This window comes from Meles meles, chromosome 16, assembly GCF_922984935.1.
Source record: "Meles meles chromosome 16, mMelMel3.1 paternal haplotype, whole genome shotgun sequence".
Taxonomy (NCBI): domain Eukaryota; kingdom Metazoa; phylum Chordata; class Mammalia; order Carnivora; family Mustelidae; genus Meles; species Meles meles.
In genome coordinates, this window is record NC_060081.1 from 26818583 (window position 1) to 26842710 (window position 24128).

Genomic DNA, 24128 nt, shown 5'->3' on the forward strand with positions numbered 1-24128 from the left:
AGAGATCACAAGTAGATAGAGAGGCAGGCAGAGAGAGAGAGAGGGAAGCAGGCTCCCTGCTGAGCAGAGAGCCCGATGTGGGACTCGATTCCAGGACCCTGAGATCATGACCTGAGCCGAAGGCAGCGGCTTAACCCACTGAGCCACCCAGGCGCCCCCATTGTCAGTTTGTTAAGCAAGATTTGTTTATACTAAGGCCAGGCTGCCCTCCAAGTATCTAAATTCACAATGAAATAATTTAGTTCTAAAATCAAAAGCCAAACAAGACAAGACAAAAGAAATCAGATTTATTTTACTCAGAAGTATTTTCTTTTTAAAAGAAAAAATATAATTTGTGCCAAAAACAAATTAGACATCTTTTAAAAATACAGGTTATCAACTATCTTAACACAGCAGATAGATTAAATAACCAGATAACCAATGACTGCTCTTATCAGCTGCATGCTTCTCCCTATGACAGGGTATCAGATTTTAAGTAAAAAATTAAATAATTTAAATAATCTTCAATAAGAATTATATTATAATCTTTCCTTTCATTTGAGTTCAGAATTCAATCTTATAATCTGATTCCTAGTCATTGGAAGAAGTCTCAAAAATTGCCATACCCACTGGGCTAATATCTGGTATAAGAAGACACAGAAATTAGGAGAGTACACAGAAAAAAGGAGTTGAAGGAGGGTGAGGTTAAAAGTAATACTCATCATTTGCACCCTAGGCAGAGGAAAATATGGCAGAAAGGTATCAGAGGTCAGGTATGGTGCTGGGACAGGAGAACAAAGGAGCAGGAAGCCGGTCTTTGACAGCCGGACAGCCTGAGCCTGGCCTCTAACCAGCTGTGTCTTCCTGGCATGCACTGGTAATAATCATTTTGCTCAAGTCCATGTTTTGTCTCTCAGGAGTGTGTGTGTGTGTTGGGGATGGGGGGAGGTCAAAAGAGGTAACAGGTACAAAAGTTCTTTTATGATAGTATTCAAATATTAAGTATTAAACTATGAGAACTTGAAATGCTAATTTGGATGTATTGTTTTCATCAACTGGTGCTAGTAAACTCCATTGAATAAGGATTTTACAGAACCTGGTGACTGTTATGGAATGAATGTGACCCCTCCCCCCCCCCCACCCCATTCATGCCTTTAAAATTCTAACCCTCAACTGACAGTATTAGAGGTGGGGCTTTTGGGAGGTGATTAGGTTATAAGGGTGAAGTCCTAATGAATGGAATTAATGACTTTAAAAGGAGAGACAAAAGAGCTTGCCCTCCCTCCCTGATCTGCTGGCTCTGCGAGGATACAGTGAGAAGACAGCCATTTGTAAAACCAGGACGAAAGCCCTCACCATATACGGCATCTGCCCAGTGCTTTGATCTTGGGCTTTCCAAGCATTCAGAACTGTGAGAAATAAATGTTTGTTGTTTAAGCCATCCAATCTATGGTAATTTGTTATAACAGCCTGACTAGGGCAGTAGCATCAAGTTAATTTGTGATTCCAAGTAAATAATCTGGTAATGTAAGCCATTTGAGGATATTTAAAAGTTTGATCCTACTTTGTTCAAAATCAACACCTTGTTTTTATACAGACGCTTTCTCATTTACTCCATCCCTGGGCCTTACACTGTGTCATCTACTGAATTATTCTGTTCTAGGATTTATGCTGTATTTAAGGAGATCATTGATTGAAAAGGCAAAGGAACAAGGTCTTTTTGGATAAATAATGAAGTCAAGTGCAAAGTGGAATGATAAGAAGACAAAGATTTAATTAAGAATCAAACAGGTTGAACCTATGAACTCAAAATTTATCTTTTTAAGGTGCTAAATTCCAAATTTTGGTTTTATTATATATAGCATTAAGATTTTTACAACATACTGTTTTCTCATAACCCACCATGTTTCCTTCCACACAGTAAGGGACACTTCTACATTTGCCCCCATGTCTCCTGAACTTACCACATCACCTTCCTGCAAAAGGCTGTGGCTGTCTCTTGGTTTTCCATTTCTTTTCTCTTTATTCTCTAGGTTCAAACTCTAAGTCATATTTTTGACTCTATCTACTCTACCTAGCTGCTTCAATTAGTAGGACCTTGTCAGGATATTCAAGCACAGTTTGAATCTGAAATGTCTCTTGCCTAAGCTCTCTTCTCCATTATTTTGCTAGTTCATCCACCCATTATCTACTAACTGCCTGCTTTGGAGATACAGGATCCCTTATTCCTTTCCTAGAGGATCTTAGAGTCTCATGGGGAAGACCAACACATAGAGCAATATTTTAAGCACATGTGACACCTGCTGCAAGGAGTAATTTAAAATCATTCCAAGATGTAACACTTAGTAACTACCTAGCAGAGTCAAGAAATCTTCAGAGAGGAGATGACATGGAATTGAATCTTGGAAAATGTGTAGTTCTTTGTCGGTAGGCCATGAGGAAGGGCATTCAAGACAGACTAACAGCCAAGGCTTAGAAGTATGAAAGGACTTTACTGCCTCTGCCAATGCCCTAAGCTCAAAGCCCTTCCTGACATTTTTCAAATGGACTATGAACAGAGTCCCTGGGTTGACCTCAGGCACTCTACTGTCACTTCCGTATGCAGCCTATATTTACTTCTGCCAGAGAAACAATGTTTAAAGCTCAGCTCTAATGATGTCATGCCTTTGCTTAAAAACTTCAGATTTTTACTTTTTTTTTTTTTAAGGTTTTATTTATTCGACAGAGAGAGAGCACAAGTAGGCAGAGAGGCAGGCAGAGAGAAAGGAGGGGAAGCAGGCTCCCTGCTGAGCAGAGAGCCCGATGTGGGGCTCAATCCCAGGACCCTGAGATCATGACCTGAGCCGAAGGCAGAGGCTTTAACCCACTGAGCCACCCAGGCGCTCCAGATTTTTAATTTCTTGAGGAATCTCCACACTGTTCTCCAAAGTGGCTGCACCAACTTGCATTCCCACCAACACTGTAAGAGGGTTCCCCTTTCTCCACATCCTTTCCAACACATGTTGTTTCCTGTCTTGCTAATTTTGGTCATTCTAACTGGTGTCAGGTGGTATCTCAATGTAGTTTTAATTTGAATCTCCCTGATGGCTAATGATGATGAACATTTTTTCATGTGTCTGATAGCCATTTGTATGTCTTCATTGCAGAAGTGTCTGTTCATATCTTCTGCCCATTTTTTGATATGATTATCTGTTTTGTGTGTGTTGAGTTTGAGGAGTTCTTTATAGATCCTGGATATCAACCTTTTGTCTGTGTGGAGATTCCTCAAGAAATTAAGAATAGAGCTTCCCTATGACCCTGCAATTGTACTGCTGGGTATTTACCCCAAAGATACAGATGTAGTGAAAAGAAGAGCCATCTGTACCCCAATGTTTATAGCAACAATGACCACGGTCACCAAACTGTGGAAAGAACCAAGATGCCCTTCAACGGATGAATGGATAAGGGGTACATATACACAATGGAGTATTATGCCTCCATCAGAAAGGATGAATACCCAACTTTTGTAGCAACATGGACGGGACTGGAAGAGATTATGCTGAGCGAAATAAGTCAAGCAGAGAGAGTCAAGTATCATATGGTCTCACTTATTTGTGGAGCATAACAACACGGTGGACATGGGGAGATGGAGAGGAGAGGGAGTTGAGGGAAACTGGAAGGGGAGATGAACCATGAGAGACTATGGACTCTGAAAAACAACCAGAGGGTTTTGAAGGGGCGGGGTGGGGTGGGGTGGGTGGGAGGTTGAGGAACCAGGTGGTGGGTAATAGGGAGGGCACGTACTGCATGGAGCACTGGGTGTGGTGCAGAAACAATGAAAACTGTTATGCTGAGAAAAAATAAACAAACAAACAAACAAACAAAAAAATACCACTTCAGATTTCATGGACTTACATGCATTTTTTTCATGCTATCGCTCCAACATGTCATTTCATCTCCTCTTACAATTTCCCTCGATTCTTGTCAAACTAGGCAACTTATTACTACATAAAGCCATCTCAGACTTTACTGCCTCTGTGCCTTCAGGTTAATCCCAGGGACCTGAATGTAAGTTCTGACTATCCTTCCTATCTATCCTGCCAAAAGAAATTCTAAGCTAGCTCACATGGACTTTCATCAATTACGTGTGTAGTTCACTCATAGCACTTCATTTTTAGAACTTTTAGAGCATTTTCTATATCCTGCTTTACATTTATGAATCATGGGTCCATTTCCCAATCTAAATAGAAAACTTTTCGAGCAAAGGGACTATTTCTTATTCCTCTTTATACCTCCTATGAAACCTAGTTCAATGTTTTACCTTAAAATAAGCAATTAATAAAGAATAACTCACTTTACTGTTGGATTCTAGGAACACAGAGCTAAAGGCAAAGAAAAAACATATATATATATACACATATAAAACCCCCATAAATTAAATCTCTTACTGGAAAGGAAGGTGGAAGAACCATATGTTTTGGGAAGCAAGTCAGCGAACCCACTGCAATGACAGCCTTCACAGGAATTGTTAGGATCTGTAAAGTGAAGAAGGAGACCATAAAGAAATGTGTTTAAGTATGAGATTGATCTTGATCATTACTGCATTATTCTTGAGAATATAAAAGAAGGTCATCTTGGGACTAATATTACCAATAACCAACTCAAAAGCAATATTAAAATTACCCATGAAAACTGTTCAATTTGACCAATGTACTCCATAAAATGCTCTGAAATACATTTCCATGTATTTCTCAATGATTCATTGAAAACATGGTAAATAAGATGAAACAATGGGGAAGAAGTGAAGAACAGATTTTTCATAATACAGGTTATTTTGTGGATGGTTACTTTAACAAGGAAAGCCAAACTGTACTCCTAAAACAATGTATGTAACACTTAGCATTTTCTAGAGTTATGTGATTCTAAATTTTTTGTATGCAGCAATTGACATCAACTTAATTTAAAAAATGAGTTTAACAGTATAGATGCTGAATATCAACTTACACTCTGTAACTCATAAAAATACTTAAGATATTTTTTCCTAATTCTCACCTTTATCCATACGAATAAAAATTTATCTTAGCTATGAAATGTACTTATTTCTCTCTCAGAGTGATAAACAAGAATTTTTCACTTCTGGAGGTAATTAGTTGACACACTCCCAACAAATCTATTATTATTATTACTATATATTATTTACATATATTAATATTAAATGACCAGTTCTGTTTATTCTGAATTAGCTTTCTTTTATGTGGGGGTTGTATGGGTTGAAAACAGGAGACTAGTGGAAGCAACTTGTTGAATTTGGCAGTGCTCAACTTCCTGAAGAACTTGTAAATATTAAATTAAAATCCTTAAGTGTGGCAGAAATATATCCATTAAAAAATTTGACTGAATGCAACATGTTAAACACCACAAAGAGTCTTTCAAAAGCTCAATGATTTTCACCTGCCTTTGACTTAGAATGACTCATGTAAATACAGTATCATAAAAGAACTCAAATTAAGATGTGATTTCTTGATTGTATCTTCCTTTTTGGGAATATTACACAGGAGTATATTAATGATTACAGAAGAATCAGTGATCTCATTCAGGAATTTCAGTCAGGATCTGTGCAATGCTATAACTATGTGTAAGCAGGTTTCCAAGAGAGCAATTAAAAATGTGCCAAAGCCATTTAAGTTGTTTTTAGTTAAGAGGTTTGGGTTATATCAGAAAACTAGGAGCTAATGAACACCAAGATTTTGTAAACTATTCTCAAAAGCTTAGTTTTTAAGGTATGAAACAGGTAAACTATAACTATTAGCAAACTTAGTCGTTTCTATAAAAACAAACAAACCAAAAAGACTGAATTATCAGAAAAACCTCATTGACATGAACCCCCATAGTCTTTACCTCATAGTCTGTGGTGATCTGTATGGCTCCATCGTGAATCCCTTCCAGTTTTTTTGCAGTAAGTTTGACTCTGAATACTGCAAAATAGCCTGAAGCTAATATTACCTGTACGTGGTAGAAAGGATATCATTCATTAGCCTCGCTAGCTGCAGTTTCCTATTAAAATGGCAAAGAATACTATTTGTAATGTCCTGACTTCCAAATTCTAACATATACTGTATGACACTGAATTACCATACCATCTTGTACAAATATCTCAAAATAATGCCCATTCTTAGATCCCTATTTACCACCCTTATTCCATGGCCACTGAGAAAACTGGCTCCCTGAGGAACAGATTCCCATCTGCCGAGGTGCAAAAAGGGTATGGTTCTCACACATCCTGCATGTACCTGCACCAACAGAGAGGGTGAGGGCTGGAGCAAAGGAAGTCAGATCCAAAAAAATCATAACCAACACTGATGTCAAGGGACTTGCTCCCTTTGTCTAGGAGGTTTTATGGGTTCAGGTCTTAAATTTAAGTTTTTCTTTTTTTTTTAAAGATTTTATTTATTTGACAGGCAGAGATCACAAGTAGGCAGAGAGGCAGGCAGAGAGAGAGGAGGAAGCAGGCTCCCCGCAGAGTAGAGAGCCCGACGTGGGGCTCGATCCCAGGACCCTGGGATCATGACCTGAGCCGAAGGCAGAGGCTTTAACCCACTGAGCCACCCAGGCGCCCCTTAAATTTAAGTTTTTCATCCCTATGAGTCAATTTTTGTGTGTGGTGTGTGACAGTGGTTGTCCCCTCTCCTCTGTCAGCACTTTTCAATTGTGAAATTCCCAAAGAAAAGTAATTCATTTTGTGACGTTGCACTTAAAAAATTTTTTTTTTTAAGATTTTATTTATTTGTCAGAGAGAGATCACAAGGAGGCAGAGAGGTAGGCAGAGAGAGAGGAGGAAGCAGGCTCCCTGCTGAGCAGAGAGGCCCCATGTGGGGCTCAATCCCAGGACCCTGAGATCATGACCTGAGCTGAAGGCAGAGGCTTTAACCCACTGAGCCACCCAGGTGCCCCTGAAGTTGCACTTTAATTATTAGTTACATTTTATCTAGAATTCATGGTTACCTTAAAATAAAAGATGGTGATACACCAAACATAGTCACTTTCTCCTTTTAAGAAGCATTTTCTGTGTTGGTTTTGTGCCTTTCTACTCTACTGTGTAGACTGCACATACCAGTACAAAGGTCTGAAGAACAGTGAATTGTTGGCAATGTGTGTTTTGTAAGGAATAGGATGATAATTTAGTTCATAGCTTTGGGTTTTAGAAAAACAGTTGAAAGTTTAAAAGTGTTATAAGCTTAAAGAAAAATCATTTTGTGGAGTTGCTATTTTGAAGTTGGCAACTCACTACAACTTCCTATTTTAAAAGTTCATAACAATGATCTCATCTTTCTGTTCCTTGTTTTTAATTTACAGTTTTATATAAAAGCTAATTCTAAAACCCTAAATTATCAAACTGGCTTTATGTTTTTTTTTTTTTTTTTTTTTTTTCCATTTTGGCTTTATGTTTTTAAATGGACCTTTCAAGTTTAAATAGGAAATGATCCAGATTTCTAGAATTATTAGATTTTTAATGTCTTCCCAGGAAACAGTAAAATGCAAACAGCTGGGAGTAGATATACATACACTTTTATTCTAACTTTACTGTTGAAAGGAATACATTAATGGCTGGCTTAATTATTACCCTTTTTCAGCATTCTACTTTTTTTTTTTAAGATCTTATTTATTTATTTGATAGAGACACAGAGAGAGAGGGAACACAAGCAGGGGGAGTGGGAGAGAGAAAAGCAGGCTTCCCGCTGAGCAGGGAGCCAGGTGCGGGGCTCGATTCCAGGACCCTGGGATCATGACCTGAGCTGAAGGCAGTTGCTTAATACTGAGCCACCCAGGCGCCCCTCAGCATTCTACGTTTATTAAAAATAAAACCTCAGCTGGAGTGACAAATATTACTTCTCACGGACATATATATATATATACTTGTTTTAAAAGGAGGCTTTATTTTTGAATCAAATTTAAAATGTTATAATTAAAATATAAACAGACATAAATTACCTCTGTTCACACATATCTGATTATGTAGCTTGAATGCTACATAGTTGCAATTAGAATATTTAGTATTGTTTTCCACTTTCTCATAAATCATCTTCCAACACTGCATCAAAAACTAATGATGTATTTTATGGTGACTAACAGGACACAATAAAAAAAAATCATCTTCCAAGTTTCTACACGCAATTATATAGTTTTTTTATTTGCTTCATATGCAATCATAGAATCATGATTTACTTTATGTATTTGACTGTTTCTAGGTATTTGAAATTATTAATAACACTATTACAAACATCTTCATTTTCACAGCTTTTAGGTTTTCTAAAAAATGTTTAATACTTTTCATTTATTCTAATGTATCCAAGTTATTAACATTTCAACATGTAATCAATATTAAAATCATTATCAGTAGTTTAATATTATTATTAACAGCTTACAATCCCAAACTAAGTCTTCAAATCTGGTGTGTATTTGACAAAAGACATCTTAACTGAGACTAGCCACATTTCAAAAGCTCTGTAGCCACATGTTAATTAGTTCCGACTGTCTGTCTGGGCAGCACAGTTTTATACCAGTGAGTTTTTAGCTCTTTAAATTACTTCCATGGGAAGAATTCCAGGAGTGGTACATAGTGCCAAAATGCCCTCCAAAATAGTTATTTTGGAGGGTCCTTCTGGCACAAACTATTTAAATAAATTGTTATAGCTGATGGCATCCCATGGAAGCATATTTGCCAACCATCTTTGTGCATAAGGACATTCTCTCTTTTACAAGACTGTCACAAGAAGTTCTATCCTTAACTTACAGACGAGGTATGTTACGCTCCTTCTCACATAAGGTAACTCTCCTAGTTCTGTTCTGAATCAGTATAAACTCCAAGTTCCACTTTCAGTAGTGGTAAGGCCTTTGACTGATATATCTGTTTTCTCTTGTTTCATGCTCTTTTATGACCAATTGTACCTATTTCTAAGACAGAGTTGAAGTATCTACGAAGGGATCAAACAAGGTTTGTCTCACTTACAGAAAACAGTCCAGAAATATTCTGTATAACTAAAAACACTTTCTACCAGTGCACAGGGCTATCTCTTTGGCCAAATAAATTCAATGAACACAGGGTTAGTGTAGTACCAATGGGAACTTCTCTTGTAATGACACTTGTGTTACAAAAAGATCATTTAAATTTTCTTTGTTACAGAACTTTTTTTTTTTTTTTAAAGATTTTATTTATTTATTTGACAGACAGAGATTACAAGTAGGCAGAGAGGCAGGCAGAGAGAGAGAGGAGGAAGCAGGCTCCCCGCTGAGCAGAGAGCCCGATGCGGGGCTCGATCCCAGGACCCTGGGATCATGACCTGAGCTGAAGGCAGAGGCTTTAACCCACTGAGCCACCCAGGCGCCCCTGTTACAGAACTTTTTATGACAAGCTAGAACTTAACTCCTTTGGGTTTCAAGTGCCCTCATCATCAAAGAAGGGAGTTGAAGTAGATTATCTATAAGAACCTTTTAATATCAAATAACTGATGCTATTAAGAGTCTCATAAAAACATTAGTTCAAGTACATGTCGTAGGAATAGTCTTTTATTTGGGGTTTAAACATACAACTAAGTTTAAGGAAACAATAAGAAAGTTTGCTTACTGATGACTGGTCTGATAAAGATGACTTTTCTAATTCCGGAAGGCTTGCAATTATTGTAGTTCTGTTGCCTCTTTCAGTAGCTACCAGTTCTATTGATAAACCGTCTCCTATGATGTGCCAACTTTTTATAGCCAACTTAAAAAAAGAGAAAGATATGAAAGGGATTACTATAGCCCTAGCATAAAATCCTTAAATGTGACTTAGAATAAAAACAATTTTTTTTACCTCAATTGGATTGCTGTTTATAATTGCAAATAAAATATTACTTGCTTCTGTAGCACTCAATATGCCAAAATCTATGAAACGTTCCTCTATTTTCGGGGGTAATACAAAGTACTGGAAAGATATTAAAAAAAAACAGATTAAACATTAAATCACACTTACATAAAAGCACGTTATCAAGAGAAAGTAGCTATATGGACGTACTAAGGTTTCTATATTTTATGTCAATATATACATAGATACAAATATATAAAATATAATTAAGAATTCTGTACAATGAAGTATTTTCAGTAATTAGAAATGAAGACGTTCATAGTCTCTACAGAATAATTATTTCTCCTCTAAAGACGCATAAAAGAAGCAGGAAGCTAAAGTACTAGGCACAGGTAAGTAGAGCCCCAGAGCTTAGGCAAAAAGTCCTTGGTCTCAGTAAACAACGTATTCATGAGAGCAGCCAAAAATGTGTAATCACTCAAGCAAAACAAATGAAGAAGGAGAGGGATAAATACTGAAAAGTCGCCTCAGCTCTGAAATTCTTACTGATGTTGGCTTTTTGGAGAACTACATCTCTATATGTTCTAATTTTCATTTTATCTTTCATTTCTTTCTTACCAGTTTTATTTCTTATCTAAAGTTCTTTCATTGATTATCCTAAGGATAGCTTAGTTTGGACCCCCACCCCGGCTCCTTTTCTGTATTCGAATGACCTTTATTCTTTTCTGCTATTCCAACTGTGTGTCTTTACCACCTTACTCTCTTATTATTTGGTTCTTTTCTTCATGGTGTATTTCCTGGTTTTGGTCACCACCTTCTTAAATAGTTTCCTCTTTGCCCTCCTTGTATTATTTTTTTCTTGCTTATTATTTTCTTCCACTTAGTTTGTTTTCAGTTTCCCCGTGACTATAACTGTTTAAAAGCAAAACCAAGAGAAAGCACAATGTGGAAAGATCTAAATGCCAGCTGTCACAAAAGGATTGAACTGTGTCTCCACAAGAGATGGCTACTGGGAAGGGTGAAAAACGAGTTACCTTGAAAGTACTAGGAGGAGAGATTAGAGCAACTTGTAGAGCTCAGAAAATGGCAAAGTTTAAGCGTGTACAAAATGATCGCCTAGTAATACCTGAACACACAAGAGATGGCTGGGAGCTTAAATGTTAAAGGTAGACGACATACTTACATCTAAAAAGCCTGTATATACCCGCACAGGTAAATGAAATTTAGAAGCATTGGTAATAAGTAAAATATTGTTATCTATGTGCATGGACAATGTGGAGGGCATAAAAAACAGAGTAAAAATGTATCCTGATTCGTTCGGGAGAATTAAGACTGGTTTGCTGAAGTTGTGAACCTAGGAAATGAGGGGAGAGAAAAAAACAATGGATCAGCATCATCTAGTTGGTAGATCAATAAAATGAAGAATACGGGGGGGGGGGTCCCAGACATACTTTAAACATTGTTTTGGTTTCTTCTGGTAGCAACACATCATGAATGAGGATAGCAAAGCTGAAAGTGTTAGTCAGGTAAATTGGCCTTTCCACAGGGTCGGCAGGACTGTCTCGGATGTGAAATAATGTGGCAGCATGATCAAATCCCAAATAACTATTTGAAAAAACATAAACAAAATAAATCATTTTTATCTCTACGCATTAATTTAAAATCCAAGTTCTTCTGTAGTAGTAATTTTACATTTAGCATTAAAGACTGCTACTGGAGAATTAGAACTATGAATATTTTAGAGCTTGAGCACACGATTTAAAATAAACCTTAGACTGCAAAATACTGACATGTAATATAAAAAATTATTCTCTATTGAATTATATGCAATTGAACAATTAAAATCAAGAATGTATTAACAGAAAGTTTTAAGCTACTTAAAGATCATGTTTATCATTTAGCTGTGACCAGCTTTGTTAAAAGGAGTTCCTACCAAGTTGCATATTAAACTATTATTGTTTTAAGTATAATAAAAAATGAACTACATTATATTATTGCCCATTTATAAAAAGTTGTAATTCTAGAACACTGTTTACGAGTTTATAAACGAATATAAATGATTTTATTTCAACTGACAATATGCTTTAATAACAAAACACAACCACTTGTATGTTACAAAAGGAATTACAGAAAGGAAATAGCTCCAATGACTTAAATGCTATTTAAAAATCATAGATTCCTTTTTCTATGTTATTACTGAATCACTAAGACTTCATTTAAGCCCAAATCATATCATCCCATTTACCTTTTTCTTCTAAAAAAGTAAAAACTATGAAGTGTAAGTTGTTTTTTCCAATAGTAATTCCATGGGGTTCATGTGAATTTGGGTACTACTTTTGCTAAGGTCAATTAGTAGAAAAACAATTTACCGATTAGTGAAAAGTTGTAAAGCTTATTTTAAAAAGAAACTCACCCATCTAAAACTTCTGCCTGATATGGTATTTCGAGTTTAGAATAACTCTTTTCTTTTGCTTTAACAGTTATTTTCCCAGAAAACTGAGATGGTTTTTTTGCCTTTGATGCTAAAAGGAAACATAAAAAATAATCTGTCACCTTTTGCTATGAGAGTTTCTACAGAGGTTGAGAGTGACTACAGACTGACAAAATCTTTAAAAAACAAAGTTGAGCTTTCAGATTGGCAAACAGGAGACTCTGACAACATTTTACATCAAATGTCACATCATTTTTCACCCACAAAAGGGAGAAATACTTTAATTTTCCTGTAATGGGATTAAACAGATAAGGAATTAGCAAGTGAACATAACTGAGGAAGAAAAAACAGTTATTTGAGCTGCTTCCGTGGAGTCTGAAGCTACAGCTTTCCTTACACCAGTGCTTTTCACACTGGGCACTACTAACATTTTGGGCCAGGTTAGTTCCTTCTGGAGTACAGGGGCTGTCTGTCCTGGCCATTGGATGATGCTCAGCTGCATCCCAGGCCTCTACCTGATAGACAGAAGTAGCAGCCCCCCAGATGAGACAACCAGCAATGTCGGTGGACAGTGCCGAATGTCCCCTGGCCTGGGAAGCAAAACCAGCTCCCATTGAGAACCACTGGTTTACGGCTGTATCAAGAACTAACACTAGAGCCATGTTATAAATATCAGTAAAGTAGCATGGGATAAATATCAGTAAAGTGTCATGGAAAAAGAAGTGTCAGGAGCTGCGAGCTCTGACTTCCTGTATTAGCCAAGCCTAACTCCAGAGTGTTAAGCCATCATGCTGTCCTCAGAGATGAAGTAAAATCTTTAAATTTTGTAGCATTATGAAAAATTCCATCTGGAATTACAGAAATAGATTCAGTTGGATCCATTCTGGGTACCCATTAGATGTTCTTTTCAAAGCAAATAAGGAAGCTGTTTATCTTTATCCCACTTAAGGTAGTTTAGGAACACTTCTAGTTAGGAGAACTTTATGTAAGTTCTGCAAATGTGTGTTATCCAACGTTAGCACAAAGAAAGAAAAATAAAAAAGATGGTATGAGATCTAGTATATGGCTATGTACAGACAGTGATTTCAGATTTTTAAAACTTGTATTAATCCTCATTTCTTTCTGTTTGCTGTGTAGCCCTTACTGGGCTCATTATCTTAGGAGGCTGTACAATATTCCCGCCATGCACTGGGGTGGTAGAAGGGGAGATGGGAGGTGAAAGGTGGAAGGATTTTCCCATGATGATAAAAACCACGTTTAAGAAAGATAGCATTGGTTTAAAAGATACATTTCCTTTTATTAATATTACATAATTTAAGAAATACTTTTTTGAGAGCCTGTGATCTCAGAAGAACTAACAGTACTGACATTCATTTATCTCAAGAAGGGAAACATTCACTGGGTTGTCGATTCAGGAGCTGGAGAAGAAGAGCTTGGGAGAACTATACAGCACACCTGCTCTTGGTCACACTCCCCCACTGCCTGAATTTATCAGAAGGATGGATCCTGAAAGTTTCAGGTTCAGGAACTACTACCAGCTGCTCTCCTTGTTGAGAGAAGAGAAGGTACTCACTGATGCTGATACTGGTAGACATGACTGTCGTTCTCCAGCAACACAGAAGACAATTTATCACAGATTTGGAAGTAACTGGGGCATCAAAACCTTCTACATTACTATTTCCCGATGGCTGGGTTATGAAAGTATGCCACATATTTAATCTTATTTCTTCAGGAGTTTTCTCTGAGCTCATAAGATGAACACTAAAGCTTGGCACCCAGCCTGTGCACTGCTCCAGAACCTCCCCAGAGCTCTTCACATACAAGGAGTAAGCACAGATGCTCTTACAAACACTGTGCAGAGTCTTCCAGTATTCTGCTACACTTGGTAGGGCAGAGTGATCAAATGCTCTTTTCTGATGAGGAGTTAGCTGTGAAATGTGGGCTATGAGTGGAGGTGGCTTCATCATAAAGCCGAAGTGTAAGCTTCAGGGCTCCTCATTTGCAAGGGCCCTTATGAGAAGAATCCCATTTGAGTGTCAGTTCTCATTAAGTACATTTAAGCAGTCACTAAATCACTATTTAAAAATTTCTGTGACAGCAAACTCAATAAATGTTCTAGTAAAGTGGGCAAAGCTGAATAAGAACATGCTATTAAAATATGGTAAAGTCTGGGTCAACATTTCAAATGTCAAAATATGTAATATACACGTCTGAAACAACAGTTCTCTAATTTGACAATGCTATCATGAAGGCTATTATTTTTAGGTTAGGCAGAACTGTCTGCCTTGTTTAAAAAGCCATTTTGTGAAACTGTTACAGAGAATACTTTATTTCTAGTCTCAAACTCAAACACGCTTCTGAAATCCATATACATTATCACTCAATTACAAAAAATAATGATTTCATTGTTAAGGCAAACCTTACTAGGTATATATGTGAAAACCCAAATTACAAAAATTTAATTCTAATCCTAATGTATTTGCTAATACTAATTGCAGTTTATGAACTTGCATTTTCTTTCATGAAGGAATCAAATAAGAGTTTGTGATGGTTTATAAGATAAACCAATCTAAGCAGTAATATAAAATCTGACTGTAAATGGTCAGTGTTTCTACACTAAGATATCAATATACCTGCTCTGGTTTATCAAAATAAGATCACTTCAGTAGAGAGAGAAAGCTGAATACTTACCATCAAAACTAATACTTGCAACCTTGGTATATTTACTTTCTGAAGCTTTCAGTGTAATTGGTTTAAAGTGTACCGTTATAGCGTCATTTTGTGGTGTAGGTCGAACACTCTGCAAACAGAAAAATATACACAGCCTTATTTTAGTCTAATGGCACAGTTACTTTATACTGGAGAGTCTACTGAAAAGTGAGGCAGAATCAAAATTGGAAAAGTTTAACTTTATGTGCTCCCTTTAAATAGAACAGGCCAAACTGACACAAGTTCACATTAATGTCATTAGAGTATCTTCATAAGCACTGGGTGTTGTACACAAACAATGAATCTTGGAACACTGCATCAAAAACTAATGATGTATTTTATGGTGACTAACATAACACATTTAAAAGAAAAGAATCTTCATTAAATAAAATGATGGCTAGCGGAAAAGTGTATGATAGGTGAGTGTAAAAATCCAGAGACAAGCTAGTACACTAGGTATGAAGACATAAAACAGAAAAGCATTTTCTAAACTAGTGCCCAGTTCATATTAAGAGAGAAGGAGACATGAAGATTCACGATAGGGTCCTTCTTAAAGAACTTCACAGTAACAAATGTAATATCCTGACTATGAAGAATGAACATGAATTTGGGAGCCAGTACCCCTTCGCCAGTAGTTTTGCAGATCCCACTTTTGGGGGTACTTTCTCTATGTCTCTAGGGCATGGCTGTGCAAGTGAGGCATGCTGCTGTTACTGGACAGGGCTGTGCTCCCAGCTGTGGGCCTGAACAATGGGGAGGACTGAAGGGCTGTGTAGCTTGGAGAGGTCAGAACAGTTTAAATTAAAAAAAATCAGATCTTTCTATTCACCAACTAAATCTATAATAACAAACACAGTAAAAGTTTGTAGTTCTGGAGCAAGCTAGAAAAATAAATGCATTTTAAGGTGCAGTTACTTTTTTTTTTTTAAGATTACATTTGTTTATTTGAGAGAGAGAGGGAGAAAGAGAGCGAGAGCACAAGCAGGTGAATGGGCAGAGGGAGAAGCGGACTCCCGGCTGAGCAGGGTGCCTGATGCGAGGCTCAATCCCAGGAGCCCAGGATCATGATCTGAGCAGAAGGCAAGACACCTAACTGAATGGGCCACCCAGGTGGTTTTTTTTTTTTTTTTTTTTTAGTTTTTTTTTTAGTTAGTTTTTTTTTTTTTTAATCTTTACTGACACAAAGCATTTTTCATTGGAAGGAACCTTAAAGATCCCAACCTGCTTCCCTGTTTTACAGATGAAGAGAATCTTGCAGTATGGAGAGATGTTTCAATACCTAGGCATCAAGAAGTGGGGCTGGAAACCAGGGGTCCTGACTTGATCCAGGGTCTGGGCCCTTTACTTGGCATCCTACTGCCTAAACATGTGTCAATGAAGTCATGGTACTGTACACAAATCTTGATCAATAATATTCCTTTAGAATTCAACTTGAATCTTACTTGGGTCTCGAAACCTTTCTAGGGTTTTTGCTGAATTTTCAGGGGCTTCCTGAACTTGTTGTCAAAGCCTGATGCTTTCCATAGAAAGAACTTCTGTGACACGGACCAGGTGTACCTGCTAACATGGGCACGGTCAGATCCCTGCAGGTCGCAGAGTTCTTTCCCCTGCTCCCTACCCACCCTTCCAGTTGATCTGTAGAAGTGGAAATCTGACTAAACCGAATGAAGGGCAGTTGCAGGAAGGCACAAGAAGCGCCTGAGAGAAGTATGAAGAAAAACTTTTTGCATTGTGTCCGTGATCCGAGGGAACAAAGCTGGTTATACACATAATGATTAAATGGTGGGGCATCTCCATTCCTACTGCTGATTCTTCTTTATTGGACCTGACGGTGGTTCTGCAGTTCTCTGAGCTGGAAATCTTAACAGCCTGAGCTCTTAGCCTTAGGCTCTCTCAGTAGTTTATCTTTCTTCTGAATTTCTCATTTGTTTTTGAATCTCTAATTAGAGCTGCAAGTGGATTTGTTCATACTGATATATTTATTATCAATAAGCTTGCTGTTAGTAGCAATCATTTAAAATACAAATCCCTTCCTTCCTTGAAGGCTGTGTGTGCATGTGTGTGTTATTTTAAGAATAAAACAACGCAGTTTGACCTGTGAGATAAACTACAAAATGGAAAGTTCTCATATACTATACTACTACACTAATATGTCTTCCAAAAGAATGGAAAGCAGTACAGAAGTATATGTGACAGTCCCATAGTGATGAGTTTATGCACAAAGAAGAAATTAACTATTTAAGTAAACTGTCAGTTTGAGTAAGCTGCCCATCTACTCTGGGCCTTATTTTTCCTGCTTGTAAAACACCAGGATTGGATTCAGTATTTTCTTAGATTCCATCTATCTACAAAGTTTTGTGATTCTATTAATTTTGTTCTTTTTCCAAATGAGCCACTTTTCTCCTGAGGTCGAGATTTGTTAGAGAGATGAGCAGATAAAGCTCTGTAGTTTGCAGAGGACTGCCACATGCTCTACTGAACGCGACAGAGCAGCAATGAAATCCTGACCATTTTCAAACATGCCTAAGGTGGCAGTTCAGTAGGAACAACCACAATACTTTTTGAGTGTTATCAGCCTGCACAGCAGCAAACCAGAAATAGCTAAGCAATGGTATTTATTAAAATATACTCACTCTAAGTTGTTAGTGGGAATGCAAACTGGTGCAGTCACTCTGGGAAACAGCATGGAGGTTCCTCAAAAAGTTAAAGGCAGAGCTTCCCTATGACCCAGCAACTGCACTATTTACCCCAAATACTAGCTATTTACCCCAAAGGATACAAACATAGTGATTTGAAGGGGCATCTGAACCCCAGAGTTTATAGTAGCAATGTTCACGATAGCCAAAATATGGAAAGAGCCCAGATGTCCACTGACAGATGAATGGATAAAGAGGTTGTATGTATATACAATGGAATATTACTCAGCCATTAAAAATAAATGAAATCTTGCCATTTGCAATGATGTAGATGGAACCAGAGGGTATTATGCTAAGCAAAGTAAGTCAATGAGAGAAAGACAAATACCATATGCTTTCACTCATATGTGGAATTTAAGAAACAAAACAGATGAACATAGGGGAAGGGAAGGAAAATAAAATAAGATGAAAACAGAAAGGGAGGCAAACCATAAGAGGCTCTTAACTATGAGAAACAAACTGAGGGTTGCTGGAGTGGAGATGGGTCGGGGAATAGGGTAACTGGGTGATGGGCATTAAGGAGGGCACTTGATGTAATGAGCACTGGGTGTTATATGCAACTGATGAATCATTAAATTCTACCCCTGAAACTAATTACAATATATGTTAATTAAATTGAATTTAAATTAAAAATTAAAAATATATAGTCACTGTAAGAAGTAAGATCTTAGAATACTTGATGAAAAATGTTTTTCTCACGTGAAACATAATACTTTAAGATTTTCCTTACCAGAGGAAAATGTTTATATCCAGTATTATTACATATATAATATATACGTATATATATTATAGCAATAGTAAGTATTTAATTGATTTGTGTTTTATATGAATGATCTGTTCACTTATTATCATTAAAAAACAAACAAACAAACAAACACCCAACCCTAAACCAGTTAAAATCCATTTTCTAAGGAAATAAAAACACAGCCAAACAAACAAAACACTTAAATAGTTGGCTCATTCTGGTGGCTTTAAAGGAAAAAGAATACATAATCATTAACTTGTATTAAGCATATTTACACTAACAATCTTAGTATCAGTCACTAACTGTTGCTTACTAAAGATAATTGAGAAGTGGAAAAAATATGGCAAGATTCCCAGGAAAGGCAGCTTGCACATGTTCTAAATATAGTTCTAGCCTTTTCTCATGATATTCATACCCAATTAAAGCTCAGTAACTCTCAAGTAAGATTCAAAGGCCCGAGACACTCTAAAACTACTTACAAAAACATTTGAGCAAGTAAGGAAAAAACCTTTCAGAATGTAACAATTGTATTTTTAACAGTAAAAATACACAAATTCACTAAAGCTCACATCAAGTTGACAGTGGTAAAACTGACAAATATATCCGGGCTTCTTATTCATTACCAGTAAGGAAACTTTATGCAAATGTTCCTCTTAAGCTATCTCATGCAAATTTATTCCATCATTTATACCACACTGTTTTTTAAGTGTTGAGGAAAATCACATTCTCAAGAGTTCTATTATATACCATCAATGCCAGGTAGGCTTGAACCAGGTATCTTGTCCAATTGCAGGTTAGAAACTTTTATTTTGAGACACTTGCTTCAGGGCTCCCATATTTAGAAAGATGAAGAGACTCTGAATTCCCTGAAGGGGAATTAAAAAACCCTCCAGCTTCTGATTAAGATGTTACATATTTGTGAAATGGACAGAGGCAGGGACACTTTTAAAAATGTGTCAGTCTCTATGTCTGGCATACTATGCAGACAGGGGGAAAAAACCTTAGGAAGCTCTCTTAAAACTCAGTTCCCATGGTAGATGGGCTTGTCCCCTGGCCGATAACGTAAGCAGTCTAAGCTAACACCATCTCAAGTGGACCAGTGCAAGACTCCCAACTCTATGTAGTGCATTCTCCACAAAGTAGCTACTATGACCTTCACAACACAGATGATGACCTTTACAAATCAGATGATGTCACTCCCTTGCTTAAAATTCTGTAATTTGCTGTTGCACTTCTAATAAAATCTAAACACTTCCCAAAGCCCAGAAAGCCATGATTAACTCTCTGGCCCTCACCTTATACATTCAACCCTTCCTTGTTTCCCATGACATCCAAAGTTGTTCCCGCCTCAGGCTTCTGCACTTGCTGTTCCCTTTGATGGGAACTTTCATCTGCCAGCTTCTCTTACGGGTGCCAACTGCTTACTCTTCAGTTATTACCTCAAACGTCAGCTCCTCAGAGACAACCCTATCTAAACCATCTCCCTCCCCCCACTTACATGCCATTCTGTTTCTTTTTTTGTTAGAACTTGGTTCAGTTTACAATTATGTTGTATACTGGTCACCAGTCTCCCAGCTAAAAAGTGAGCTCAATAGGGGTGGAAACCTTGGTTGTCTGATTTACTGCTGTGTTCTCAGTACTTAGCACAGAAGCTGGCATACAGCTGATGCTCATTAAGTATTTACTGGGTGAATAAAGGAAGAATGAATGAGGAAATATGACAAGACTACCAAAACACTGGCAGAGTTTAGGTTCTGGATATTAGAAAAAATACATACATGGGTAGCTACAGATGCAGATATACAGACAGGTATTATATAGATCAATAGGATTTTAGTAGAAATACTAAATATGAAATTAAAATGATATATTTGCAAAGACTTGATTGGGGTCATTATATACTAATATACTTTTAAATCACTTTTGAGTTTTTATGGTTGAAGAAGTCTTTAAAAAAAGTTCTGATTCATTTACCTTCTTTGGAAAATCAGAACCTGTGTATGTTATAGGACTGTTGTATTAAATAAGGTAACCCATGTAAAGAACCTAGCATAGTGCCTGACCTATAGTAAGAACAAAAATGTTGACTTATAACGTATCCTAAAACTCTCTAAGAAAAAGGAGAAACATGAGCCTCTTTCCTTCTCTTTTATAACTGAATTTCCGGGGCGCCTGGGTGGCTCAGTGGGTTAAAGCCTCTGCCTTTGGCTCAGGTCATGATCCCAGGGTCCTGGGATCGAGCCCCATGTCCGGCTCTCTGCTCCGCAGGGAGCCTGCTTCCTCCTCTCTCTCTGCCTGCCTCTCTGCCTAGTTGTGATTTCTCTCTGTCAAATAAATAAAATATTAAAAAAAAAAAGTTATAACTGAATTTCCTTCTCTTTCCTAACTATGGTATTTTTTCATTCATATTCTTATGATTGATAATTTCATTTTTAAGAAAATGTTTATTGAAAAAGGCATTAAAAAAAAAAGATTTTATTTATTTGTTAGAGCACAGGCAGGGGAGAGGCAGGCAGTGGGAGAAGTAGACTACCCCCTGAGCATGGAGCCTGAGGCGGGGCTCTATCCCAGGACCCCAGGATCATGAACTGAGCTGAAGGCAGACACCTGGGTGACTGAGCCATCCAGGCGTCCCAAAAGACATTTGTTTTGGTCCGTTTAACTGTATGTAAAAAGTTGGACAAAATTGCTTGGGCTAAGTAAAGTCATTTTCCCATTAGAGGGTTTCTCTAAGCCCTCACATTTGGAGAAGTGACTGCAGGCGTCAAGTGTGCCTAATAAGAAAGCTCTCACCAAGACCCCGCCCTGTGCAATGGCATCCCACAGAGAGAAGAAACCAACCATGGACAAACAGCATGGAGAACACACAAAAATAAAAATTATCAGGCATCTCGAACTGCGGCAACAGGCAGGTAATCTATCAGTGACAGCCAATGTCTGCCCTACAGGCGAAGAGCTGCCGTCTGCAGCAAAAGAGGGATCTCCCAGTGTGCTGCCAGGAAGCTGTGCTAGGAGAGGCTTTCCCAGTGGAGAAAGCACTTGAGTTCACCCCAGAGAAAAAGGGCTGGGAGGAGAAAAAGTGATGGATATACTACCACGGACACAGTTAATGTGCTCTATGTAGCCAACTGGGCTAAAGAAGAAATCAGTATCAAAAAGTTCAAAGAAGATAAGCAGGTTGTAGCCAGTAGAATCTAAATAAATCTAGCAGAAGGAATTATATTCTATTATGGAGGAAACCTAGATAAATGAACTCAGAAATGTTTTAACAAAAACAACCATAATTCTGGGTAAAGAAAGATTTTAAAATGTTAACATTTTAGTGATACAGAGGCCTTTGCATTTCATTGACTGGTAAAATGTAAAACATGTGTGTCTTCATGGTTGGAGAGGGAACTCTAACAGATTTCTATTTTTTTAATTTGCAAATGTGAGGATAATGGTGTCAAGGGAACAAAGGGGTTCTCCGACTCTCTACCATCTTTACTCATCAGCTAAAGGATGTTTTAATGGCAGACAAAGAAAAGCAGAGAAAATGAACAAAACCAAAAATTAATTCTTTTAAAGATTTTATTTACTTACTTGACAAAGAAAGAGAGAGAGAGAGCAACAGACTCCCTGCCAAGGAGGCAGCCCAATGTAGGACTTGATCCCAGGACTGTGGGATCATGCGCTACTGAAGGCAGAGGCTCAACCAATGGAGCCACCCAGCTGCCCTCTTTCAAAGGATCAACAGAAGTGACAAACCTTTAGCTAGACTGACCAAAACCATCTTTAAATACAGAGAAGACTAACTTACTAAAATCAAGAATGAAAAACAGGACATTGCTACCTATTTCACAGGGACAAAAGAATTGTAAGGGAATACTATGAACACTGGTATACCAACCAATTAGAAACTTGAGACACAGTGACAAAATCTCTAGGAAGACAAAAGCCACTGAAAGTGAGGCAAGAGGAAACAGACAATCTGAATAGGCCTAAAGAGACTGAATTTTAAAACTTCCCACAAAGAGAAGCCCAGGCTCACAGGACTTCATTGGTGAATTCTACCAAACATTTAAGAAGAGTTAACACCAGTTCTTCCAAACTCTTCCCAAAAATAGAAGAGGAGAGAATACTTCCCAACTCATTCTTCTGGAAAACAACAATTAACAAGACATAGCTACCTTTATAAGACAACAGATATTTTAACATCAAACAAAGAAAACAAGTATATTATTGTAGAACGGTCCTCGTCCAGAAGGGTGTTCATATTAACACACATATAACTCACATCTTTATAAACATTTACACTGTTCTTATTTTGCTCATTTTTCCATATACTTGTGAAAATGTCAATATAGTTAAAGAGACAAAATCAGTCCCTAACCCCTCAATATAGTAACAATCAGCATTACATATTTAGGAAAATGTAATTAATTATTGCTAAAATAGGAATTACAAAGCTATCATAGAACAGAAATATTCACTGTAATATTTTCTTATGTAAAAGGTCATTACTGGAGAACATGGTGACAGGTTCATTCCACAGAGACTTCGATGGTAATCTTTTCAAAAACTGAATCAAAAAAAGTTTTTTTAAAAGCAAGTATATAAAAATATTTCACTAAAATTGCTATTTAAAAAGAAAAATAACAAAACAAAGAGATATAATACTGCTGTTCATACTGTTGTGTTTTGTTTCAATGGTATCAGGGTGGCCAGGTCAAAAGAGCTGTTCCTTGTCATCTGTGGTGGGGTCCCAACCGTAAGGACCCCCTGAGAAGGACAGGTTCGAATCACACCAGACCCAGGCAACTGGACCACAGGTTTCTTTCAGCCTGCCAACAGTGGACAGGCAGGAACTCCAAGTGGGGCAGTTTCAGCTCACAGTAGAGTCGGGGAAGCTCCCTACCAAACCCCATCCCCCTAGTTCTTCTACTTAGCAGCAAAAAATTCTAGGTCAGACAGCAGGACACTGCCTGGACTATGATCAATGAGCACAGTTACTGCACATTAAAATATGGTTACCTGGGATGCCCATCTCTCGCTCCCTCATTTAGGATTTGTAAACTCTCCTCTCTATGGTCCATGCTACCAGCTGGCTATAAACTCTGGGTTTGGCTATGGATGGACAAAGGTCCCTAAGTCTCATGCCCATTTGATGTATCTCAATTTATCAGAATTCTCTGAATTTAGGCTACTGACATTAGCACAGATTATAATAAAAATGTACTACTTTCTTTTTCCATTATTTCCTATATATGTATCTTCAGGACTTCACCAGGAGGAAAAGTTGTGGACCAAAGGAAAATGTGGGTCCCTCTCTCTTTTTTCCCCTAAAATCGTGTAATGGCTCCCCAATTCCACTGTAAGGCCTAAAATTCACTTGTTCCATGTGTATGTGTGAGGGGAAGAGAGGACCCTGGTTGGTAGTCTGCTATCTAGCATGCTGTAGTAGTTGCCTGTTAGAAGGATACTTTGGACAAATACAGCATTCTCACATTACCTACCATATCTCTTTGCTTTATTATTATTTCCCAACTCATTTGAACCCTTTCTACCCCTCTCTCTTTACTTACCCATACCTTACGTCTAACAGCTAAACCTGATGGAATCATTATAACCCGTTTTTTTTTGCACATGGCACACATCCTAGGATTTATCAGAAATCCACAAGCTTCTTAAATGACAGCTAAAGAAGAACCTAAGGGACTTTGGTTCAGACTTGGCTTGGGGAAGATCATCTACTTTCCTTCTCATCTTTAA

The 24128-nt window shown here is 37.6% G+C and overlaps 1 protein-coding gene across 1 annotated transcript in view; it reads right to left on the reverse strand.

Annotated features, from left to right (window-relative positions):
- Positions 1-24128, reverse strand: part of TMEM131 (transmembrane protein 131) — a 232751-nt gene that overhangs the window by 52855 nt on the left and 155768 nt on the right. The window contains exons 12-19 of the mRNA XM_045980652.1: positions 14919-15027; positions 12210-12318; positions 11248-11401; positions 10980-11150; positions 9806-9916; positions 9581-9715; positions 5857-5961; positions 4407-4493 (exon numbers count right to left, since the gene is read on the reverse strand). Coding sequence (XP_045836608.1) covers positions 4407-4493; positions 5857-5961; positions 9581-9715; positions 9806-9916; positions 10980-11150; positions 11248-11401; positions 12210-12318; positions 14919-15027 — 981 coding nt within the window. The remainder of the gene's footprint in view (positions 1-4406; positions 4494-5856; positions 5962-9580; positions 9716-9805; positions 9917-10979; positions 11151-11247; positions 11402-12209; positions 12319-14918; positions 15028-24128) is intronic.